This window comes from Salmo trutta, chromosome 40, assembly GCF_901001165.1.
Source record: "Salmo trutta chromosome 40, fSalTru1.1, whole genome shotgun sequence".
Lineage (NCBI taxonomy): Eukaryota > Metazoa > Chordata > Actinopteri > Salmoniformes > Salmonidae > Salmo > Salmo trutta.
Window position 1 is genome coordinate 19,264,949 of NC_042996.1, and position 22,412 is coordinate 19,287,360.

Here is a 22,412-nt window from a genome sequence, read left to right on the forward strand (position 1 = left end):
CCTGAAGCACCTCCCACAAGTTGGATTGGCTTGATGAGCACTTCTTACGTACCATACGGTCAAGCTGCTCCCACAACAGCTCAACAGGGTTGAGATCCGGTGACTGTGCTGGCCACTCCATCATAGACAGAATAGCAGCTGAGTGCTTCTTCCCTAAATAGTTTTTGCATAGTTTGGAGCTGTGCTTTGGGTCATTGTCCTGTTGTAGGAGGAAATTGGCTCCAACTAAGCGCCATCCACAGGGTATGGCATGGTGTTGTAAAATGGAGTGATAGCCTTCCTTCTTCAAGATCCCTTTTACCCTGAACAAATCTCCCACTTTACCATCACCAAAGCACCCCCAGACCATCACATTGCCTCCACCATGCTTGACAGATGGCATCAAGCACTCCTCCAGCATCTTTTAATTTTTTCTGCGTCTCACGAATGTTCTTCTTTGTGATCCGAACACCTCAAACTTAGATTTGTCTGTCCATAATGCTTTTTTTCCAGTCTTCCTCTGTCCAGTGTCTGTGTTCTTTTGTCCATCTTAATCTTTTCTTTTTATTGGCCAGTCTGAGATATGGCTTTTTCTTTGCAACTCTGCCTAGCAGGCCAGCATCCCGGAGTTACCTCATCACTGTTCACGTTGAGACTGGTGTTTTGCGGGTACTATTTAATGAAGTTGCCAGTTGAGGACTTGTGAGGCATCTGTTTCTCAAACTAGACACTCTAATGTACTTGTCCTCTTGCTCAGTTGTGCACCGGGGCCTCCCACTCCTCTTTCTATTCTGGTTAGAGCCAGTTTGCACTGTTCTGTGAAGGGAGTAGTACACAACGTTGTACGAGATCTTCAGTTTCTTGGAAATTTCTCGCATGGAATAGTCATCATTTCTCAGAACAAGAATAGACTGACGAGTTTCAGAAGAAAGGTCTTTGTTTCTGGTCATTTTGAGCCTGTAATGGAACCCACAAATGCTGATGCTCCAGATACTCAACTAGTCTAAAGAAGGCCAGTTTTATTGCTTCTTTAATCAGAACAACAGTTTTCAGCTGTGCTAACATAATTGCAAAATGGTTTTCTAATGATCAATTAGCCTTTTAAAATGATAAACTTGGATTAGCTAACACAACGTGCCAATGGAACACAGGAGTGCTGATAATGGGCCTCTGTACGCCCATGAAGATATTCCAGAAAAAATCTGCATTTTACAGCTTCAATAGTCATTTACAACATTAACAATGTCTACACTGTATTTCTGATCAATTCGATGTTATTTTAATGGACAAAAAATGTGCTTTTCTTTCAAAAACAAGGACATTTCTAAGTGACCCCAAACGTTTCAACTGTAGTGTGTCTGAATCCCCTCTCCCCCTTTACCTGCTCTACTCAACCAGATATAAAGCGCTTTCCTCTCCTGAAATGAAAGGCCAACGCCAGAGTAGACAGAACAGCTTAAAAGCCAATGCTGCCTTTTATTTTCACAGAGCTAGGTCCCCTTTGAAGCGTTTAATTCAAGTCAAATTAGATCATTTAATATTTTATGAATGTCAAAGCTGAATAAATCCAGTTCATTGAAAAAGGGCAAGTGATTAAATTGTGTTCATGGGATTATCTCTGCACTCAGAGCCAATGTAAAGGCTGTGTCTAGATACTATAATAAAACACCTTCGGGTAATAAATCACCGGTGTGTTTGCGCCAGCCGATGACAGTCAGGGTTTTGACATGTCTAATCCTGCGTGCACACATTACAGAGCGTTAGCTTACTGTCTTTATGACTTCCCTAGTTCAGTTAATAAACAACCACTAGACCCGTGTTTGCGCCAGCTGATACCGTCAGGGTTTTGACATTTGGGATCCTTTGACGATAAAGCACCACTAGACTGGTGTTTGCACTAGCCAGATGATCTCTGACCCTGTTTGTCCACACTGCAGATGGAGCACCGTCACCGTAAGAAGGAGACTCCGGTGCCGGCCAGCACGCACCACCTCTTCGTCCACATGAAGAGTCTGATGAGCTCCAACCTGGGAGAGGAGCTGGAGGTGTTCTTCCACGTCTACGACGGCAAGGAGAACAGGCCACTCAGGTATTTAAAAAAATATATATATAATTAAAAAAAAGTTGCAACCGCTGAGACTGTATATTAAACACTGGTATACTACTTAGAATGAAACACTGTATTGGGCGTGCATTCTCAGTGATTTACATTTGACATTTTAGTCATTTAGCAGACGCTCTTATCCAGAGCGACTTACAGTAGTGAATGCATACATTTCATTTCATGCATTTCTTATATATATCTTTTTTGTACTGGCCCCCCCGTGTGAATCGAACCCACAACCCTGGCGTTGCACACACCATGCTGGCGTTGCAACACCATGCTCTACCAACTGAGCCACAGGGAAGCTATGTGATATGCTACTATCGATATGTTGTTGACTTTAAAGTGTGTGCTCAAAGTGAAGATTTATAGTATGTGTGTCTTACGTCCACTGGCGACTGCCCCAAATCAAATTGAAAGGGATGAACGCATTTGTGTTGTTTTATTGTATTGCATTTTATATTTAAGTAGGTGGGGTAAGTAGGGTCTCATGGTGTGGCTTTGAAGTGAACAGCATTGACTGACCGCTGACCTTGTGTTGGGTGTCTTTGCAACTAACAATGGAATTACATTTGAACCAATTCTGGCATCTACAGTAGCAACCAGTCTATCGGTTGTGTTTCCCCCTTGACCTCCATTGAGGCTAACACACTTGTAGCTAATCCTCCTGGACTGTAATGCTGCGTCACAATGAGCTGTTAACTGGTGGCATCGTTGAAGTGGGTAAGGCCATGTTCTTTTCATCTGGCTGTAAACACACGTCTGTCTCAAAGCCACGTCACTGGGTTGGTTCGGGGTCGGCCATGGCTGGTGGTAGTAGTTATGAGGGAGGCACACGGGTGGTTACGTGGGAAGGAACACCACACAGACGTACACACACACTCATAGCGTCGGTGAGAATGTTGTGTGAAAAAACGTCACTGTTTCTTCTAAAGAGTTGAGTGTTGGGAGTCAAAGTGCAGAAATTCCATTTCAACTCGCAAATGAATCAATTGTTCATAACAGGAAAGGAAATGTGAGACTAGAGGCTCAAGCGTCCTCTTTCTGTACGACAGTGTCTGACGTCTGTACCCTGTTGGCTAACGTGACAGGAACTAGGCCGACAGTGATGGGATGAATGTTTCAGCATGTACCACAGAGACGAGAAGCCAAGTGTATCTGGTCAACTATTATTAATGCACAGTTATTCGTAGGCATCGGTAGACTGAAGTCCTGGAATTCATTGTAGAGTCTGTTTGTCCAGAGAATTGCCAACGGATGTTGCTCTGTCGTGTTTTATCCCCCCGGAAGCTTTTCAACCTATAGTTAGTTAGTTAGTTAGTCACTACACTTCTTCCCTTTTGTATGTTGCTGTGACTAATATCACATGAGAGAACATCTATTTTTACCTTCCCTGCTCAAGGCTGTGTTGATGGCGTGTTTTTTTCTGTGCCTGAATGTCGAGAGTGTGCACAGGGGAATAAGAGCAGAGCACGTTCTGAATAAAATACCTACCTGCACAGAGTGCCAGTGAGACTCACTTTAAAAAGGGGCCTATTTTAAGTTTGTTCAGCAACTTTGTCGCAGAGTATATAATCTTCGCTCCAACCAGCTCTCTCTCTCTCTCTCTCGCGCTTTCTTTTAAAAAGCTTGCCACTAAGTACCTGTGCCAGATAATTGGTCCTTCATGGTAATGCTATGCCCTTTTGAAATGCATTTTAAGCACACTACCTGGAAGATAGTTCTCATGTTAAGAAGTAAGCGTGCTTAGAACTATTTCGTAGCTGTTGCACAGTTGCTTGACAAATATAAATGTAATCCCCCCCCACAAAACACAGTATTTCAAACGATTCTGACTATATCATTTATATTACTCTTGCCTTGATATAGACTTGACGGAATTGTGCATCTTCTAGCCCAGAGACATGAGAAACACGACGCGTCCAACTCATCCCAGCCAACTTGTCACATTAAATGAATGAGTTTCTCTATTTAAGCAGCATTTTATCTTCTCTCGTCTTAACTAATGACTTTCTCCCCCTCTCTCTTTTTTCTCTCTTTCTCTGGCTGGGGAGGGATGTCCAGCTGTCTGCCCTGTGTTCCTCCATTGTCTGGCAGCTCTGAGTGTCCGCTGAGTTTATCTTCCTTCCACCTATGTTGTCTTGAAGGGGAATCTGTCTGCATCCCAAATGGCACCTGCTACTTTTGACGTAGGGCTCTGGTCAAAAGTAGTGCCCTATACAGGGAATATGGTGCCATTTGGGATGCAGACTTTTTGGCGGTTTTCCAGGGCTGTTTTCTCTACCTGGCTGACAGCCAGTTAATTAGTCCTTATGGTGTTGTTGGTCCGGGGTTTGACTGGAGCCAGATGGGGGTCCGACCTGCTCTTTCTCAACCACAGCTAGAGGAAAGAGAAGCCATGCCAGCACCACCAGCACAGCAGAAGCCCTTATTCAGAGTCAGACATGGCATGCGTGTTACATCTAATGACCCTAGCAAGGATGCATTCGCACACACACACACACACACACACACACACACACACACACACACACACACACACACACACACACACACACACACAACTACAACCCCTCTGAAGAGTGGATGACACTGACAAGCCATCCAGACACTGCGCTCTCTTTCTCTACTTCGCAGGTCTATCAACATTCACTCAAGCCCCTGTCTCTCTGCTGTCATAGAAACGAATGGGTACCCTCTCCTCTTCCACGCTCCGGTCAGCTTTAACAAGACTAGGGATGGATGGATGAGTGGAGATGCGGCACTAGCTGCTGTCGACATAAACATCTATTGTTAGAGCAGGCAGTAAAACAACAGCAGTCTAATGAGAGCTGTCACAGATGGTGTAGTGGGGACACACTCACTGATGGCTTGGATGTTGATTGGTACGCTTGGAATTGGTGACACTTTTTTTTATGTATCTGGGTCTGTGTGACACACTCCTCTGAGACACACTCCCGCGGTGCCTCACTCTGTTTGTCTGTGAGTGTTTGAGTAGGCCATATTGTGTGGCTATACGATAGTCCCTCAGACTGATTCAGACAGTCCATTGTGGAGTCATATCCCATCTCCTCTTCCCCTGGAGACTGCCTGTATAGCATGGTTAATTTAGCCAGTCATTAACACCGCACCAGCCAGGTCATTCTGGCCCACGCTCATGTCTGGATCTCTTTCCTAATGCAATCATCGATACCAGGGGAGGAAATCACAAACGCTCGGAGCACCGCAGATGGACTATGTGATGAGAGGGAGAGGGCTGGAGGGAGAGAGAAGCCATTCATGATATTTAAATGAACCTGCTGATAGGCAGTGATATGGTCCCACTAGGGGCCTGCTAGTGGTCTGAAGCAACCGGATCAGCGGCCTTGCAGCTGTGTGTGTTAGGGGGCTCAGGGACCTGTATGCGCTGGGGCGGCTGGTAATTGGAGGATGAGGTTTCAACAATGTAGTGTTAATTAGAGATTGGAGTGTGTGAGTGATGTGACTCCCATGCTTAATGCATAGGAATCTGTAAGTCGCCTTGTTGGCTTGCTGAATTAACAGGCTAGCTAGCTAACGGTCCATGTAATGCTATAGCTGTAGCAGCGAAGTTGGAGTTGGCTTGCTGTTCCAGCATTACAAGACTCTCTCTCTGCTTATCTGAGGGCTGTGAAAGTCACCTAACGGGATTAGCTGGCCGTTGGCAGCAGGATGGGACAAACACGGCAGGGGATGGTGTGTGTGTCCTCTGTCTGACAGTCACTCTCCTCCCTATCCTTTCAGCATGGGAGCATCTGAGTTTAGTTCTGTTATGCTGCAGTTGGTTAAATGCACATTCTGTAGATTTTTCTGAATTTGTATATACGCAGTATGTATAATAAGCAGGCTATGTACATATTCAAATAATATGGCTTGTGGTCAGCTGTTCTGCAGCCGGATGATGATGCATATTAAAATACTAGCGGTTACTGTAAACAACAATTATTTCTAATAATTTTAACAGCATCTATAATTTTGTTTCTAGACAGCAACACAAGTACCAGAGAAAACAATACTAAAGCAGACATTTACTGCTCAAAAAAAAAGATGCAACCGAGTCATTAGTTCCAATTGTTCTATTTTTATTTATTTTTATTTATTTTAAATAAAGTTGTCAGCGAGCATGGCAACGGAACATACATATATTTCACCTTTATTTAACCGGGTAGGCTAGTTGAGAACAAGTTCTCATTTACAATTGCGACCTGGCCAAGATAAAGCAAAGCAGTTCGACAACATACAACAACACAGAGGTACACATGGAATAAACAAACATACATTCAATAATACAGTAGAAAAAAAGTCTATATACAGTGTGTGCAAATGAGGTAAGATAAGGGAGGTAAGGTAATAAATAGGCCATAGTGGGGAGGTAATTACGATATAGCAATTAAACACTGGAGTGATAGATGTGCAGAAGATGAAAGTGCAAGTAGAGATACTGGGGTGCCAAGGAGCAAAATATATAAATAAATACAGTATGGGGATGAGGTAGTTGGATGGGCTATTTACAGATGGGCTATGTACAGGTGCAGTGATCTGTGAGCTGCTCTGACAGCTGTTGCCTGAAGTTAGTGAGGGAGATATGAGTCACCAGCTTCAGTGATTTTTGCATTTCGTTCCAGTCATTGGCAGCAGAGAACTGGAAGGAAAGACGGCCAAAGGAGGAATTGGCTTTAGGGGTGACCAGTGAAATATACCTGCCGGAGCGCATGCTGCGGGTGGGTGCTGCTATGGTGACCAGTGAACTGAGATAAGGCGGGACTTGACCTAGCAAAGACTTATAGATGACCTGGAGCCAGTGGGTTTGGCGCCGAGTATGAAGCGAGGGCCAGCCAACGAGAGCATACAGGTCACAGTGGTGGGTAATATATGGGGCTTTGGTGACAAAATGGATGGCACTGTGATAGACTGCATCCAATTTGTTGAGTAGAGTTTTGGAGGCTATTTTGTAAAAGACATCGCCGAAGTCGAGGATTGGTAGGATAGTCAGTTTTACGAGGGTATGTTTGGCAGCATGAGTGAAGGATGCTTTGTTGCGAAATAGGAAGCCGATTTAATTTTGGATTGGAGATGCTTAATAATGTTAGTCTGGAAGGAGAGTTTACAGTCTAACCAGACACCTAGGTGTTTATAGTTGTCCACATATTCTAAGTCAGAACCGTCCAGAGTAGTGATGCTGGACGGGCGGGCAGGTGCAGGCAGCGATTGGTTGAAGAACATGCATTTAGTTTTACTTGCATTTAAGAGCAGTTGGAGGCCACGGAAGGAGAGTTGTATGGCATTGAAGCTCATCTGGAGAGGTTAGTTAGCACAGTGTCCAAAGAAAGGCCAGAAGTATACAGAATGGTGTCGTCTGCGTAGAGGTGGATCAGAGAATCACCAGCAGCAAGAGCGACATCATTGATGTTTACAGAGAAGAGAGTCGGCCCGAGAATTGAACCCTGTGGCACCCCCATAGAGACTGCCACAAGCAATCCCTTGCTTGCTATCTAGCCAACTCATTGCGGCTAACACAGTCACAACCTCTGCAGCCAGAATAACAGCAAATTAGCTGCATTTGTGTTTGTTTAAGCTGTTTTCTATTGACATTCATATGGTTACTTCCATAACAATGAGCTGATGATGCCCAATTTTGCTTGGCAAAGTGCTTTCTCGTCAGGACACTTAACACTGTTCATTACATTGCATATCACACACTAGGCTAGAAGCAAGCTAAATAGTTTGTTGCTAGCAAACCTGGCGATATGACAGCCAAATATTTAAAAAAATCAGTTGCTGAAAACAGCTGGTCAAACTAGACATTTCATGTGGGAGGATTTGACAGCATAACGCCACTTGCGTCATGAGATTCATGTTCATCACTCACCACGTTAGGTTATTTTCCCCGAAAATGTGGCTGCAAAAACAAATAAATTGCTAGCTAGCTAAGTTTTTCAACGTTGTACCTGCGTTTACAATGTATCCAGTTTCGGTTTCTGTGCGGTTTAGCTTTCTGTAACTTTGTAGCAAGTACAGTCTTCATATGTAGGTGTATTTTGCGATGTTTGCCATTTCACTGCTTTTCTTCCATGATCTAGAAAGTTTTTATGAATTTCCCCTTCATACTACACAATTACAATAACGTCCAACATTGCAGTGAATCCCCAATGTTATTGCAAAGCACTTTTCTTTGTTCATTCTAATCTACACTTACTCACTTTCCTTTCTGTTGGTTGACAGTCCGAGAACTGGGTTAGTATCTCTCCTGAAGAATTTGCAAAATTCTATGAATTTTTAATCGTTTAATCATTTTCTTGCGTTGTCCGATATAGAGTTGAAGCATATTTTGTCTGTGTTGCCAGATATGTTGGGTACAGTCTCGTCATGGCGCTATGGCATTAATTCTTCATCTTTTTTCCCCCCTTCTCTTTCTTACATTTTTTTTTCTTCTCGTCCTCCTCCTTCTCCTCTTCTTATTTTGCCCCAGGGCTCGCACTCTCTGTGAATATGGAGGAGCTTACCTCTGGGTTACCTCTTGTTGTACTCCTGTAGACTAGTACTCTACATCTGCTTGTACTGTAGGACACTACTAGCGCACTACATCTGCTTGTACTGTAGTGCACTACATCTGCTTGTACTGTAGCACACTACATCTGCATGTACACTACTCTCGTGTGGGAGACCAGATCAAGAAGCTAGCTTGTTGTTTTAGCCAACTTCCCTCCTCTGTTATGTTTACTGTCATCCCCAACATGTATTTTATTCATGGCGTGACAATGAATAACCTCTCTTCCCCTCTTTCCTCTTCTCTCCTCTTTTCTCCTCCTCCAGTGAAAGGTTCTTTGTCCGACTGAATAAGAACGGACTGCCCAAGTCGCCAGAGAAGACAGAGAGACAATGCACCCTCTTTGTGGTGAGTACTGAACTTCACTGTGTCTTCTATGCACTCTAGGGGGTTATAGAAGTAGTAGTAGTATGGCACATGACGCTTTGTCTGTTATTGTGTTGAGGATTCTACCATGACCCTTTGATTAAAAATGTATGTGTTTTTCTCTCTTCAGGATTTGGGGAGCAGCGATCTCAGAAAAGACGTCTACATTGTTGTTCACATAATGAGAATTGGTAAGATTCCAGTGCCCCCCCCCTTAGTTAGTCACACACTACATTTATAGTGCATACATAAAAAAATAAATGAACACAGCTCTAACACAGTAATAACATAGTATTATAGTATTGCAGTAATTATAGTATAGTGGTAACACTGTCTAATATAGTAACTACAGAGCGCTGATATACAGCCATTGACTGTGTTGTCGTTGTGTTGGTTGCAGGGCGGATGGGTGCTGGGGAGAAGAAGAATCTGTGTAGTGTCCAGTACAGACGGCCCTTCGGCTGTGCTGTGGTCAGTATCGCAGACCTCCTCACGGCAGACTCTAAAGACGACCACCTACTGAAGGTTTACGCGTGAGTCACCTCCCATCAAATCGAAAGTGCATTTTACACAGATGCCATAACTCACAATGCACTTCAGTACCCTCTCGCAGACAATGAAATAATGATGGAGACAATACTGGCTGAGGTAGTGCAAAATGCACAGAGTATGCAGATACACTGTCCAGCTTTCACAGTGGACGGATTGTGGTGAAACAGTGTTGACCAGTTTTCACACACTCTCACACACACACACACACACACACACTCACACACGGGTACTATTAAAGCACTCTGTTGCATGCCGAGGGGGATTGAAATAGCCATTATGGACACAGTAACGGTTTGACCTACATACAGTAGGGGCTGAAATGGGTGGACAATATGCCTATAGTATTTAGCCCAGAGAAGTGACCCTTCTCTACCCTTGTGTTTCATTGGATTTATATTAGAAAGTTCAAGAATGTTATTGGGCTAATGTTATCTTGTTGACCCAAATCATGCATGACACACCATGCTTGGCCTTTGTGTTCCAGATGTACCACGGAAAGCGAGTGGTATCAAATCCACGAGAACATCATCAGGAAGGTCAACTCCAGATACAACCTATCAGGTTCCAACACGGGTAAAAAAACAACCTCCCTTTGTATTTCTCACCTCTAGTGAAAACATTATACCTCAACATTTCTGCAAACTGAAAATACATGAGACGCGATGGATGGGAGTTTAATGGCAAGCCGATTAGCTCTCTGCTGTAGAGTTCCCCTGTAGCTGGGCTTGTACCTCGGTGCACCGCAGGAAGCCTGCACAGCTCAATATGCATTGAACTGATATAAATAGCAATCCCCTCCATATGAAACTGACTGTCTGCGGTTCTCTCTAGCAACAGGTTGATGGATATGAGGAGAGCATGAGGTTTTGGCTGTGAGAGGAAATGGTAAATCGGATGGAAAGAATGTGGATGGAAGAGTCTAGAGCATATGTATGAATCTCTTCTCAAATAGGCCTAAATTATATATTGTGTGTGTGTGTGTATATTTGTCTGTGCGTGCATGGGTACGTGCGTGTGCATCGACAACGGCTAATTTCAATAACTACCTTGCCCTGTTCTTATATAGCTTGTTTACAACAATAAGATTAGTCGCTAACTGGCCTGTGTTCTCTCAACATAGAAAACACTGGGAAGGTTTATAGGATTTGGATCACCACAAACAGAGTCTATCTCAGAGACAGATCTGCAAGTCTGCTCTTAATTCTGCCTCAGCGCCTCGAAAGACCAGCGGTAATTGCACAACTCAGGGGAATTTGAATAATCTGGCAGTGGCGGGAGCAGCAGCAACACTGTAATTACGATGACTGACACAAAGTCATTTAGCGTACTGCGCTATCCACAGCGAATTTACATGACATCTGCATCTGAGAGTTAATAACAATAACGATAGTTAGTCGACCAAGAGTCATCTGTCCTGACATTTTTAAATGTGTATTTTTCCATATATAGACGCATCGTGTGTTTTATTCAAGTCAACTATATGCATTGAGCTTGTCTGATGCTTTAAGCAAAATGTTTGATGAAATAATTAAGACACACAAATGACTAGGGGGAGTCTGACCGCAATTGATTTGATTGTGCCGTGCCCTGCTCAGACGTACTGCACTGTGTTAAAAAAAAAAAGACAGCGAGAGACTGTGTGTGACTAGCACCCGTTGTCTCTCTCTCTCTGCTGCAGCGACCACCACAGAACATCAACAGTGTGTATTGCGCTGTCCGTGTTGCTGAAGCTGCAACATAGCCATTTCTGACTGAAAGTTGTGTTACCGAAATCCCTAGATTTGTTTATGAAAAACATTCCCTTTTCCCTCAACCCTTGCATAATTTACATGACACATATATGCATCGCATGCACGTGACCAATAGGGCCTGACCTATAGCATATCATAATCACATCAATAAGTTGGTTATAACAAACTCTGAACACCGTAACACGTGACAGCAAAATGAATGCAGTGGTTGTGACAAACTCGAAACGAGGGAATGTTTGGAATAAACGTGACTAGTTGTGGAAAATACTGGAGATAAAGAAGCGAAGAAGCAAGCACTGCGTGCATAATGTATGTGCCAATGTAAACAACACTGGAACAATGTAAACAACACTAAATCAATTATAAGTGTACCAGAGAGTCTGTTGTAATGTTAAAAAAAAAATATATATATATATATATATATATATATATATATATATATATATATTGTAAAGCTTTTATTACAGCAAAGACTAAAACCTGTCCCATTTATTTGTGAATGCAATTTCTGAAATGCAACGTTTGGCCTATTTATTGTTTACGCTAATTATTCAATGGTCGCTTTATTTTATTTCAAAACTAAAATGCTTGATTAAATCATGAATGACTCGTATGCTGTGTGACGACATGAACGAACAAATGACTGGTTGATACAGTAAGTTACGGTATTAAGACTAAACAGGACGCGCTCTTCGGTCTACAGCTCAATGGGGGTTGTACCAGGCTGCTATGCTAAGCCTACTAATGATAATGACATGACTTATTATAATAATGATGATCTTAATAATAATAGTAATAATAACAATACGAAGGAGATCAAGGAAAAAGGAGGATTATTATTATAAATATAATGTTTCGGACAATTTTGCAACAGTGTAAACAACACTAAGTAAATGATAGGTAATACCAGAGAGGCTGTTCTAATGACAAAAAGTGTAAAGCCTCTATAACAGCATAGCAAAGAATTAAAAACAGCCGCATTTGTGAAATTGTTTATTCGACATCTGGTTGCGCGAGGCTTGGTGCTTACGGAATCAGTAGACTATTAAACAAACACTCAAACAGGCAACAGAAACGGTATGTCTTATTTCTGTAGATGTATATGGATGATTTATAAAGCCAGGTACATTTAACAGTTAGGCTATTGATTATAGAGCTAATTAAGTTGTCGTTTACTCGATCCTCACTTTTCTTAGACAATTAAGGCAAGGGTTGTTTTCTCGTCTCCTAACTCCGCTGCTGCCTCCTCCGCATTGTTCTCAACACCAATATGCTGGTCAACTTTACTATTATGCACATAGCAACATGATCTATGGAAATGCGCCAATTCAACAGCGCTCTGATGTGTTTCAGAACCCCGGACAGCGACCACTACCCAACGTGGGAAAAAGCACACTTACTGAAATTTCTATTTGTTTTGCGCCATTGTTCTTACATTATAATACCATATAGAATTTCAGTACCATGTCTTAGACTGATGGACTGTGTCATCCCAACGGCCTCCACAATCGATTAGTCCACTCACAGGTTCCAATCAGACAGGTGTCTTGTGCGCCATGATATTTATTTTTGCTACTGCTCTACTAATGAAATTTTGGTCGACCAACAGCCTATCTACCAAACAATCGACCAGTCGACTAAATGGGGTCAGCCCTAATCGCTAGCAATCGCAATATCCAGCACCGGCGCCAGCTAAAATCCCAAATGAAAGATTGGCTTTGGAATAAATGAAGATGTTATTTGCTCAGTTTAATTGATAAGCGAGAAATTGGAATGAATTCCCAGACAAGTGAACTAGGGATTGACGCTAAGTAGGACAACATTATCCTTACAGAATAACTTCTATAAGATGATGTTAGAACCCATATCAGTTGCATATTGTAGTAGTATCTAGTAGTCTGTTATGTTGTTGATATCAGATAAGACATGCATATTAGATGTTAACTAAGAGGATGGGGATTCAGAATGCTTTTAAGATAAGTGTCGCTGTTTCGATGTTGCAGAAGAGTTTAGGAGGTTTCGAACTTGAGGGTATTTGTGGCCGTTTCCATGCAGGATGATATAGTCCAATAGCACTTCAGTGTTCTGGTCTGCTGAATTTAGAAGAAGCCAGGCAGTTGATAGTGCTATATAGCAACTTATGACACTGCATGCTTCACTACATCACCAAAGGGGAAGGGGAAAGAGGATACCTAGTCAGTTGCACAACTGAAATGTGTCTTCCGCATTTAACCCCCCTGCATTGGAGGTGCAGGGGGGATGGGCTGCCTTAATCAACATCCACGTCATGGACGCCCGGGGAGCAGTTGTTGTTGGGGGCTGCCTTGCTCAAGGGCAGAACGGCAGATTTTCCCATCTTGCCGGCTCGGGAATCGACCCAGCAACCTTTTTGGTTACTGGCCCAACGCTCTTAACTGCTAGGCTACCTGCCGCCCCCGCTTCACATGCTGTTTCTACACTGAGTGCTGCTCTTTCCATGCCACAGACTGTCCAGGTGAATCCAGGTAAAAGTGTTCAATACATTATTTGTGGAGTGCCATTGGTACAGCGATGAAACAGAAAGCATATGGATTGGAACAGGGTAGAAGCTTCTTTTATATATATGGACAAAATAAAACAACAGTAACCCAACCACCAACACGCATGTTCAAAGGAGACGAGGTCAAATGATGAAAAAGTAGCCTAAGCATTATTATTAGCGCCAAGTGGCCTTGATAAATAGTGAAACTCGGCACAAAAGCAATAACGGCATTATAAGGAGTGGAAGTGTAGATATGACAGCAGTGGAAAAATAGTCAATTATTGTCAGCTCGTGTTTGTGTGCATCTTCACGCAGCGGCTTCGTTGGATTTCATCGAGCTGTTATTCCTTGTCCTAACAGTTGACACCAATATTTTGTTGGGAAACGTGTTCTTAATGTTTTGTGCGCTCAGTGGATACTGTTAGTTTAGCTCATCTAACCCACAGCTACATCTCTGTTAAACTGAATGAGCGAGTAAGAGCTACAGACATGGGACCTTTGCATATGGTCTTTTAGAGGTTGACCTGATGTTGAAGCCACTAAGAGAGATCGCTAGGTGTGGTGAACAGGGTCATCGTGTTCCATACACTGCGTGTCTGTGTAGATGCGTACCACGCCACACCATTGAACACGCTGTCCCTGTTCACCTCTGTAGTGGAACTATATTAAATTGCACATTATTTCTGACCCTGGCCTGTTAAGTCGTGTTTATCGGTGGCTCCGGCGCTTTCCGTCGTATACCTTCCAGATTGTATCATCGATCATACTGAGCGCTGGATCAGGCTTCCCGTTTCTGTTTCACAGCCGCTGAAAAATGAAACGGGACATTTCAAAATGCGTTACAGTAAAGCCGTGTGCGTTTCATCTGAATGATGAATGCAATACGGATTGATACAGCACTTGATGATGAATAATGTCAAACCAGTTCGCTTCATTGAGGAGAGGGGGCACATTCATTAATTATGACTCTGCATAAAACTTTGACATAATTACAGTGCATATGAAGTAGTTCCATGGAAACCCGGCATGTGAAAATATTTTCTAGTAACAGCATGTTATGCATAAAAGCAGATTAGGCGTTCTGAAGAGGTAGAAATGTTGACTTCTGCAGAACAAACTCCATTACATTTCACCTGGATTTTTCCCGTTTAATTCTGTGTATTTAAAGCCATCCACCATTCCTACTGTACAGTATGTATCCGCTTCATTTCAATATCGCCTCCAGCCCCTTACCCGTTCTGCTGCACCGCAGCAGACTACTATACTACCGCACGATAAGGCAGTCAGTTGAGCCACTCGGCCTTGCAGCCAGGTGACTCCGCTCATCTTCTCTCTTCTCCGCGCGTATAGATCATTGATGCAGGAGACGGTGGAATACCTTGCATAATTAAAGGCCTTAAATGCATTAGTCTGGTTGTCAGGGGAACAATTAAAATGTGTGGTGGTGTGCAGTGTAGTGCTGTGCTGCGTAGCGGGGCTCGCTGTGTAAAGCTTCCAACTACTAACCAAAACCAGCCATGGACCTGGCTCTCAGCCAGAGAGATATTAGCTAGCTGCTAGTCAATTAACAAGGGAGAGACAAATTTAAAAAATATGATAAAATCTGGAGCAGAGGAATGTGGGAAATTATATTGGTTTGAATAATCATAGAGGGAGAGAGAATATGGAGAGAGAGAATAAGCAGGAATAGAGAGATGGAGAGCGAGAGGGTACGGAGTCAGCAAAAGTGACAGAATGATGCTCCACAACGGACAGAAACAACACAAGGCTGTGTGTTGTTGCTGAACAGGAGAAATGTTCCATACTGTTGCTCCCTGTGCTCCTTGTGTTAAGTTGATGAAGAGCCAGTGAGGAGGACAGAGGGGAGAGTTTGTCAAAGCGATGACAGGCAGGCTGGCAGCACTGAGTACACTGTGAGTTACTGTGTAGAATAGTAATGAAGCAGGGGTTGCCTAATTGTGGCCCTGGAGTGACTGTGAGGCTGTGCTGTGCCATGGGCTTGATCCACATGAAAAGGAGGGCAAGGCGGACATGCCCCAAGCACTTTGGAATCTCCCCCCAAACTTAATGGGTTTCTCTTCTTTCGTTATTGATCAAGCCTGGACTGTGCCATGTAAAAACATAACGTTACTGTGGAAGGATTTCAGTGTTGTTACAAGACCGCTGTCTCTAGTTTTCCTGTGGTTTGAGCTATGACAGGCGAATCTGTTTGAGGTATGTGTGTGTGCGTGTGTGTGTGTGTGTGTGTGTGTGTGTGTGTGTGTGTGTGTGTGTGTGTGTGTGTGTGTGTGTGTGTGTGTGTGTGTGTGTGTGTGTGTGTGGATATTGTAGTTTGGGGGAATGAAACCCTTGCCATCTTGGGCCACAAAGTACTGTAGCTTCTCATTTGAGCAGGCCCGGCCAAATATGTCACCGTTTCCAAATTCGAGAACATAGTGACCTGAAACCTTCCAGAATGACAGGGATAATGGTCTGGTTGACCAAAAGCCTCTTTCACTTCCCTGAAAACCAGAGCAATATCTAGCATGGCATAAAGGAGATATGGAACAATATGAACATGAAAAATACTGGAAATAGAAGCACGGTTTTTATTCCAAGGCCACAGTCTGACATTTTCAATTATTTGCATGCTATCCAATATATTAGATGCAGACGACACCAATGCTTTCTCTTTTTATTTCTTCTTAAAGCATACCGCAGTCTGACTCACTGTGTGTGCGTGTGCACGTGAGTCATATCTTACTACATGTCAAGTTTTCAAGACGCATAACTTTAATTCTAAACACTTGCGTGGGCTTCTTCTGTTCCCAGGCCTGGCTGTATCTCTCCAGTTGCTGCACGGGGACATTGAACAGCTGAGGAGAGAGTACATGGTGTTGTTCACCAGAGGAGTGTCCATCACCAAGAAACTGGGCTTCTCTGACATCATCATGCCAGGTACGAAACCGCCCACACAGCCAGCCTCTTCTGTGGTCAAAACAGAACCACGTCTGTACTGCACTGGTTTTTCAGGTAAGTCTACACTCGTGTCCAGGTACACCACCGCGCTCACGAAAATGGTTCGCTCCTACAGACAGTCACGTGGCCGTAGCTTGCTATATAAAACAGGCATCGAGGCATTCAGTTACTGTTCGATTGAATGTTAGAATGGGCAAAACAAGTGACCGAAGCTACTTTGAGCGAGGTATGATCGTCGGTGCCAGGCGTGCCGGTTCCAGTATCTCAGAAACCGCCGGCCTACTGGGATTTCCACGCACGACAGTGTCTAGGGTTTACAGAGAATGGTGCTACAAGCAAAACCCATCCAGTCAGCGGCAGTCCTGTGGGTCAAAACTGCTCGTTGATGAGAGAGGTCGAAGGAGAATGGTAAGAATCGTGCAAGCTAACAGGAAGGCAACAGTGGTGTGCAGAACGACATCTCAGAACGCACAACTTTTCCTGGCACACGTTCGGTCCCTTGATAACAATTGAGCAACAATTGAACGCCAGGCAAAGTGTGGTTCGTTCTGAAGGAAAAGGGGGGGTTCAACCCGATACTAGATGACCTAATAAACTGTCCGGTGACTGTAAATTGGCATGAATGACTGTACACAGTAAAGTGTACAGTAAAATGTACTTGCGAAACAAACATAAAGCCATTGTTTGAATTAAGAAAAAAATCCATGTGTACATTCATTCATAGAAAGAGAACCACAAAAAGAGAAAGCGTTCGCTTTGTGTCCCTTAGTGTTTTGCCTTCTACAGTAACTCAACATGTATATATCTCTTTGTCAGAGAGTCTTCTCCCACTTTCAGTGTGCCCCTGGGCTAGTGATTTTAGTCTGTGTATGCTCCTGTAGGCAGAGGATTATAGTCGGGCTGCGCTGCTCTCTCTGTCAGCCTCCAGGCTGTGTGTATGTGAGTCAATCTCTCTGGGTTACCATGGTGATGCCTATTAGCCAGTTGAGTTGGACCCTGAACACCATTAGATAGAGGAGAGCTATTTGCACACACACACACACACACACACACACACACACACACACACACACACACACACACACACGGGCTGAATGAAGATGACTTTCTCTCGTTTCTATTCTGCGGCTAACCATTCTCTGAAGCGGATACGGACCCGTCTTCTCTCGTGCAGATGTTGCCTTGCTACGTTGTGCTACTTCTCCAAAAACCCTATTTTTAAAATGTCTACCACTACCACTCGGCTATTTCCTGCCCAAGACTGCCCTTCTAATTTCTGCACCAGTCAAAGGCTGCCTTGAGTGTATACATGTGTCCTTTCCTGTAATTATTCTCTAGGCGGTGAAGTTACAGACAGACCTCCTCAGGAGACTGTTTTCATATGAGGCAGCTACTAGCTACACTTGTGTGTATGTATGTATGTATGTATGTATGTATGTATGTATGTATGTATGTATGTGTGTATGTGTGTATGTGTGTATGTATGTATGTATGTATGTATGTATATTTGTAAGTCGCTCTGGATAAGAGCGTCTGCTAAATGACTTAAATGTAAATGTAAATGTTAAATGTAATGTAAATGTATGTATGTATGTATGTATGTATGTATGTATGTATGTGTGTATGTGTGTATGTATGTATGTGTGTGTACACTTATCTCAGTACAGCTCTAACACTTCTCACTGGCTCAGATAGTTCAGTTATCTATGTACAGCAACAACATACTAATACTTCTCACTGGCTCAGAATGTAAGTGAGAATGGAATTAAGAGCTTCTGGTGAGGTGATGGAATAGCACATTGTGTTATCACTAGACGACTGTGTGTGTTTGTGTAGCCACATGGCATCGATGTCACCCGTCTTCAGTCATACTGCAGGAAGCACCTGCCATCTTTAATGGTATAGTTGCTTAGCCGTAATGTCGTACTGTGACTGTACGTCCGTTCTACTTCCTAAGCCCCACATACGCCGGAAAGTGCAACAGAAACGTTTCTGAAAGTGCAGGCGCAAGTGAAAACCATGCCTTTGTAAAAACACATAGATTCATTTTTCATATTTTACATGTTATTGTAAGCTTATGAAGTATGCAGGGAGGGTGCCACTGTACAGTCCAGTGTGACTCAGCTATACGCCTTTTGCCAGCCTTTGGGAAGTTGTTTTTGTGGAATGTTCAGATTCAGAATCCTCAGACCCGTCTGCCCTGAAAACAACAGATATGTGCCAACCCTGTGTCAGTCCCTGTCACTTCCTTGTCTGTCAATGGGGTGAGGAGGTCACCCTATCCTTGCTGACAGTGTGATGTGTCAATGCATTGTTCTCCTCTTTGCTGATAGATATGAACAGACTTTTCTCCCTAACTTATTTAACTCTGTACTGACATTTAACTCTAACATTTATGTGTATTACATAAAATGTAAATGACCACTGAACAGCAAGAAACATTGCAGGTTGGCTTTACGTGTATTTATACTAGCATACATGACAGGGAACTTCTTTCACATTTACATTTTTACATTTGTCATTTATCAGACGCTCTTATCCAGAGCGACTTACAGTTTGTGAATTCGTCTTAAGATGGCTAGGTGGGACAGGCACAGGAAGTACATTTTTCCTCAATAAGTGCAAGTGCTGATTTAAGGTTATATTTTGGGGGGTCGTGGCGACGAGGAGGATTATTTAAAATACTGTTTGAAGAGGTATGGTTTCAGATGTTTTCGGGAAGATGGGCAGGGACTCTGCTGTCCTAGCTTCAGGGGGAAGCTGGTTCCACTATTGGGGTGCCAGGACAGAGAAGAGCTTGGACTGGGCTGAGAGGGAGCTGCCCTCCCGTAGGGGTGGGAGGTCCAAGAGACCTGAGGTGGCAGAACGGAGTGCTCGGGTTGGGGTGTAGGGTTTGAGCATAGCCTGAAGGTAGGGAGGGGCAGTTCCTCTTGCTGTTCCGTAGGTAAGCACCATGGTCTTGTAGTGGATACAAGCTTCAACTGAAGAGGAGCGGGGTGACATGAGAGAACTTGGGAAGGTTGAAAACCAGGTGGGCTGCAGCATTCTGGATAAGTTGCAGGGGTTTGATGGCACACGCGGGGAGCCAAGCCAACAACGAGTTGCAGTAGTCCAGACGGGAAAGGACAAGTGCCTGGATTAGGACCTGCGCCGCTTCCTGTGTGAGGTAGGGTCATACTCTACAGATGTTGCAGAGCATGAACCTGCAGGAGCAGGTCACTGCTTTGATGTTTGCAGAGAATGACAGGGTGTTGTCCAGTTTCATGCGAAGGTTCTTTGCACTATGGAAGGGCAACACTGTCAACTCTGATGGAGAGGTCTTTGAGCGGGCAGGCCTTCCCTTCTTGCGGAGCCGAGTGACTTGGTGTATAGAGAGAAGAGGAGAGGGCTTGGAACCGAACCCTGGGGGACACCAGTAGTGAGAGTATGGAATGCAGATGCAGATCCTCTCCACGTCGCCAAGTAGGATGCAATCCAAGAGTGTACGAGAGGAGGATCTGATGGTTCACAGTGTCAAAGGCAGCGGGTAGATCTAGGAGAGAGAGTCAGCTTTGGCAGTGAGGAGAGCCTCCGTGACACAGAGAAGAGCAGTCTCGGTTGAGTGACCCGTATTGAAGCCTGACTAGTTGGGATCAAGAAGATCGTTTTGAGAGAAATAACAAGAAAGTTGATCAGACAGCACGCTCAAGTGTTTTGGAAATCAAATAAAAAAGGGATACAGGTCTAAAGTTTTCGACGTCAGATGAGTCGAATGTTGGTTTCTTAAAGAGGGGAGCAACTCGGGCCATTTTGAAATCAGAGGGGACACAGCCAGTGGTCAGGGATGAGGGAAGTGAGGAATGGGAGGAGGTCTCCAGAGATGGTCTGGAGAAGAGAGGAGTGGATGGAGTCGAGCGGGCAGGTTGTCGGGCAGTCACATGATATCATCTGGAGAGAGAGGGGAGAAAGAGTTCAGGGCATAGGGATAGTTCTGTGTGATTGAGACCAGTGGACTCAATAGGCTGAGTGAATGAGTAGTGGATGTTGTCAACCTTTTTTTCAAAGTGGTTGACAAAGTAGTCCACGGGGATTGAGGATTAAGGAGGGAGGACAAGGTGGAAAAGAGTTTCCTAGGGTTAGATTTCAGGCAGAAGCTTGAAATTGAAAGTGGCTTTAGCCACTTACAGAGAAATACATAGGAAAAGAAGGTAGAGATGAGGGAGTGAAAGGATGATAGGTCCTCCGGAAGTTTAGTTTTGCGCCATTTTTGCTCAGCTGCCCTCATCCCTGTTCTGTACGCTCGCAATGAGTCACTCAGCCACGGAGAAGGAGGGAAGGGCCGACCTGGCCGGGAGGAGAAGGGACAGTGCGAGTCATAGGATGTGGAAAGGGAGGAGAGTAGGGTTGAAGATGCAGAATCAGGAGACCAGAGGGAGAAAGATGATAGGATAGAAGAGGTGAGAGAGTGAAGATTGTAACAGTGCATGAGCATCTGGGTACGGGCTGAGCGGTTAGGGTTGAGCGGTTAGGGTTGAGCGGTTAGGGAGGAAAGGGAGACAGAAAAGGAAGCAAAGTGGGGATCAGAGACCTGGATAGGGGTTGCAGTGAGATTAGTAGGCGAACAGCCTCTAGTAAAGATGAAGTCAAGCATATTGCCTGCCTTGTGAGTTGAAAGGGATTGCGAAAGGATGAGGTGAAAAGAGGCACGGAGGGAAAGAGAGAGTTGGAAAGTAATGAATCGAAAGCCGACGTTGGGAGGTTGAAGTTGCCAAGTACGAAGAGCCGGTGAGCCATTGTCAGGAAATGAGCTTATCAAGATGTCAAGCTCATTGAGGAATTCTCCAAGGGCACCTGGTGGGCGATAGATGACAATAATGTTACGCTTGAGTGGACAAGTGACAGTGACAGCATGTAATTCAAATGAGGAGATGGACAGGTGAGAGAGGGAGAAAAGAGAAAATCTCCACTTATGAGAGGAAACATAGTCAGATGAAGGAGAGGATCAGGATTAGCGGTGTTCTCTGGGGTGATTCATGTCTCCGTCAAGGCCAAAAAGTCAAGGTACTGAAGGGCAGCATAAGCTGAGATGAATACACTAAATTAGAACGGTTGTAGCCAAGGGGTGGGAAGCGTCTGTAAAGCCTACAGGGAGAGGTGAGAGAGTGGTGTGGAGCCTTCCTCGAACAACTTTGTTTTGGCGACGGTCTTAGTTTTGTGACAAAACCGCCAATGACACGACCACCGCTTACAGCTGCCTCTGAAAAAACAATAATTGCTACTTGTCTAGCAGGGGGTGTACTAATTGCTGATTGCCTAGGAGAGGTGAAAACACTCCCCTTCCAATACTGCCACTGATTACCGAAACAAATCACAAATCGCCCTGCCCCTTGATCCTGGTTGATGCGTCAACATTCATCTGCAAGTTATGAGCAGTCAGCAGTTCACACACCAAGTAGGTCACTGGGTAGATAGGCAGCACTTAAAGTAGATGGCCCTAGCTAGCAAAAAGACAGTACTGGACCACAACAGACAAAGACAAAGTGTACTTCTCACTCCTGGTGAGTAGAATGAAGCAAATGACAAATACTTTTCTACGTTAAATTATAGACAATCAAACACTAGATGAGTATGTCTGTT

General features: G+C 44.0%; 1 protein-coding gene across 4 annotated transcripts in view; it reads left to right on the forward strand.

Annotated features, from left to right (window-relative positions):
• Positions 1-22,412, forward strand: part of LOC115180590 (dedicator of cytokinesis protein 4) — a 133,073-nt gene that overhangs the window by 53,913 nt on the left and 56,748 nt on the right. For all 4 annotated transcript variants that reach the window (XM_029742783.1, XM_029742787.1, XM_029742786.1 and 1 more), the window contains exons 8-13: positions 1,917-2,068; positions 8,915-8,996; positions 9,145-9,205; positions 9,415-9,547; positions 10,051-10,139; positions 16,650-16,775. In XM_029742783.1, the coding sequence (XP_029598643.1) occupies positions 1,917-2,068; positions 8,915-8,996; positions 9,145-9,205; positions 9,415-9,547; positions 10,051-10,139; positions 16,650-16,775 (643 nt within the window). The remainder of the gene's footprint in view (positions 1-1,916; positions 2,069-8,914; positions 8,997-9,144; positions 9,206-9,414; positions 9,548-10,050; positions 10,140-16,649; positions 16,776-22,412) is intronic.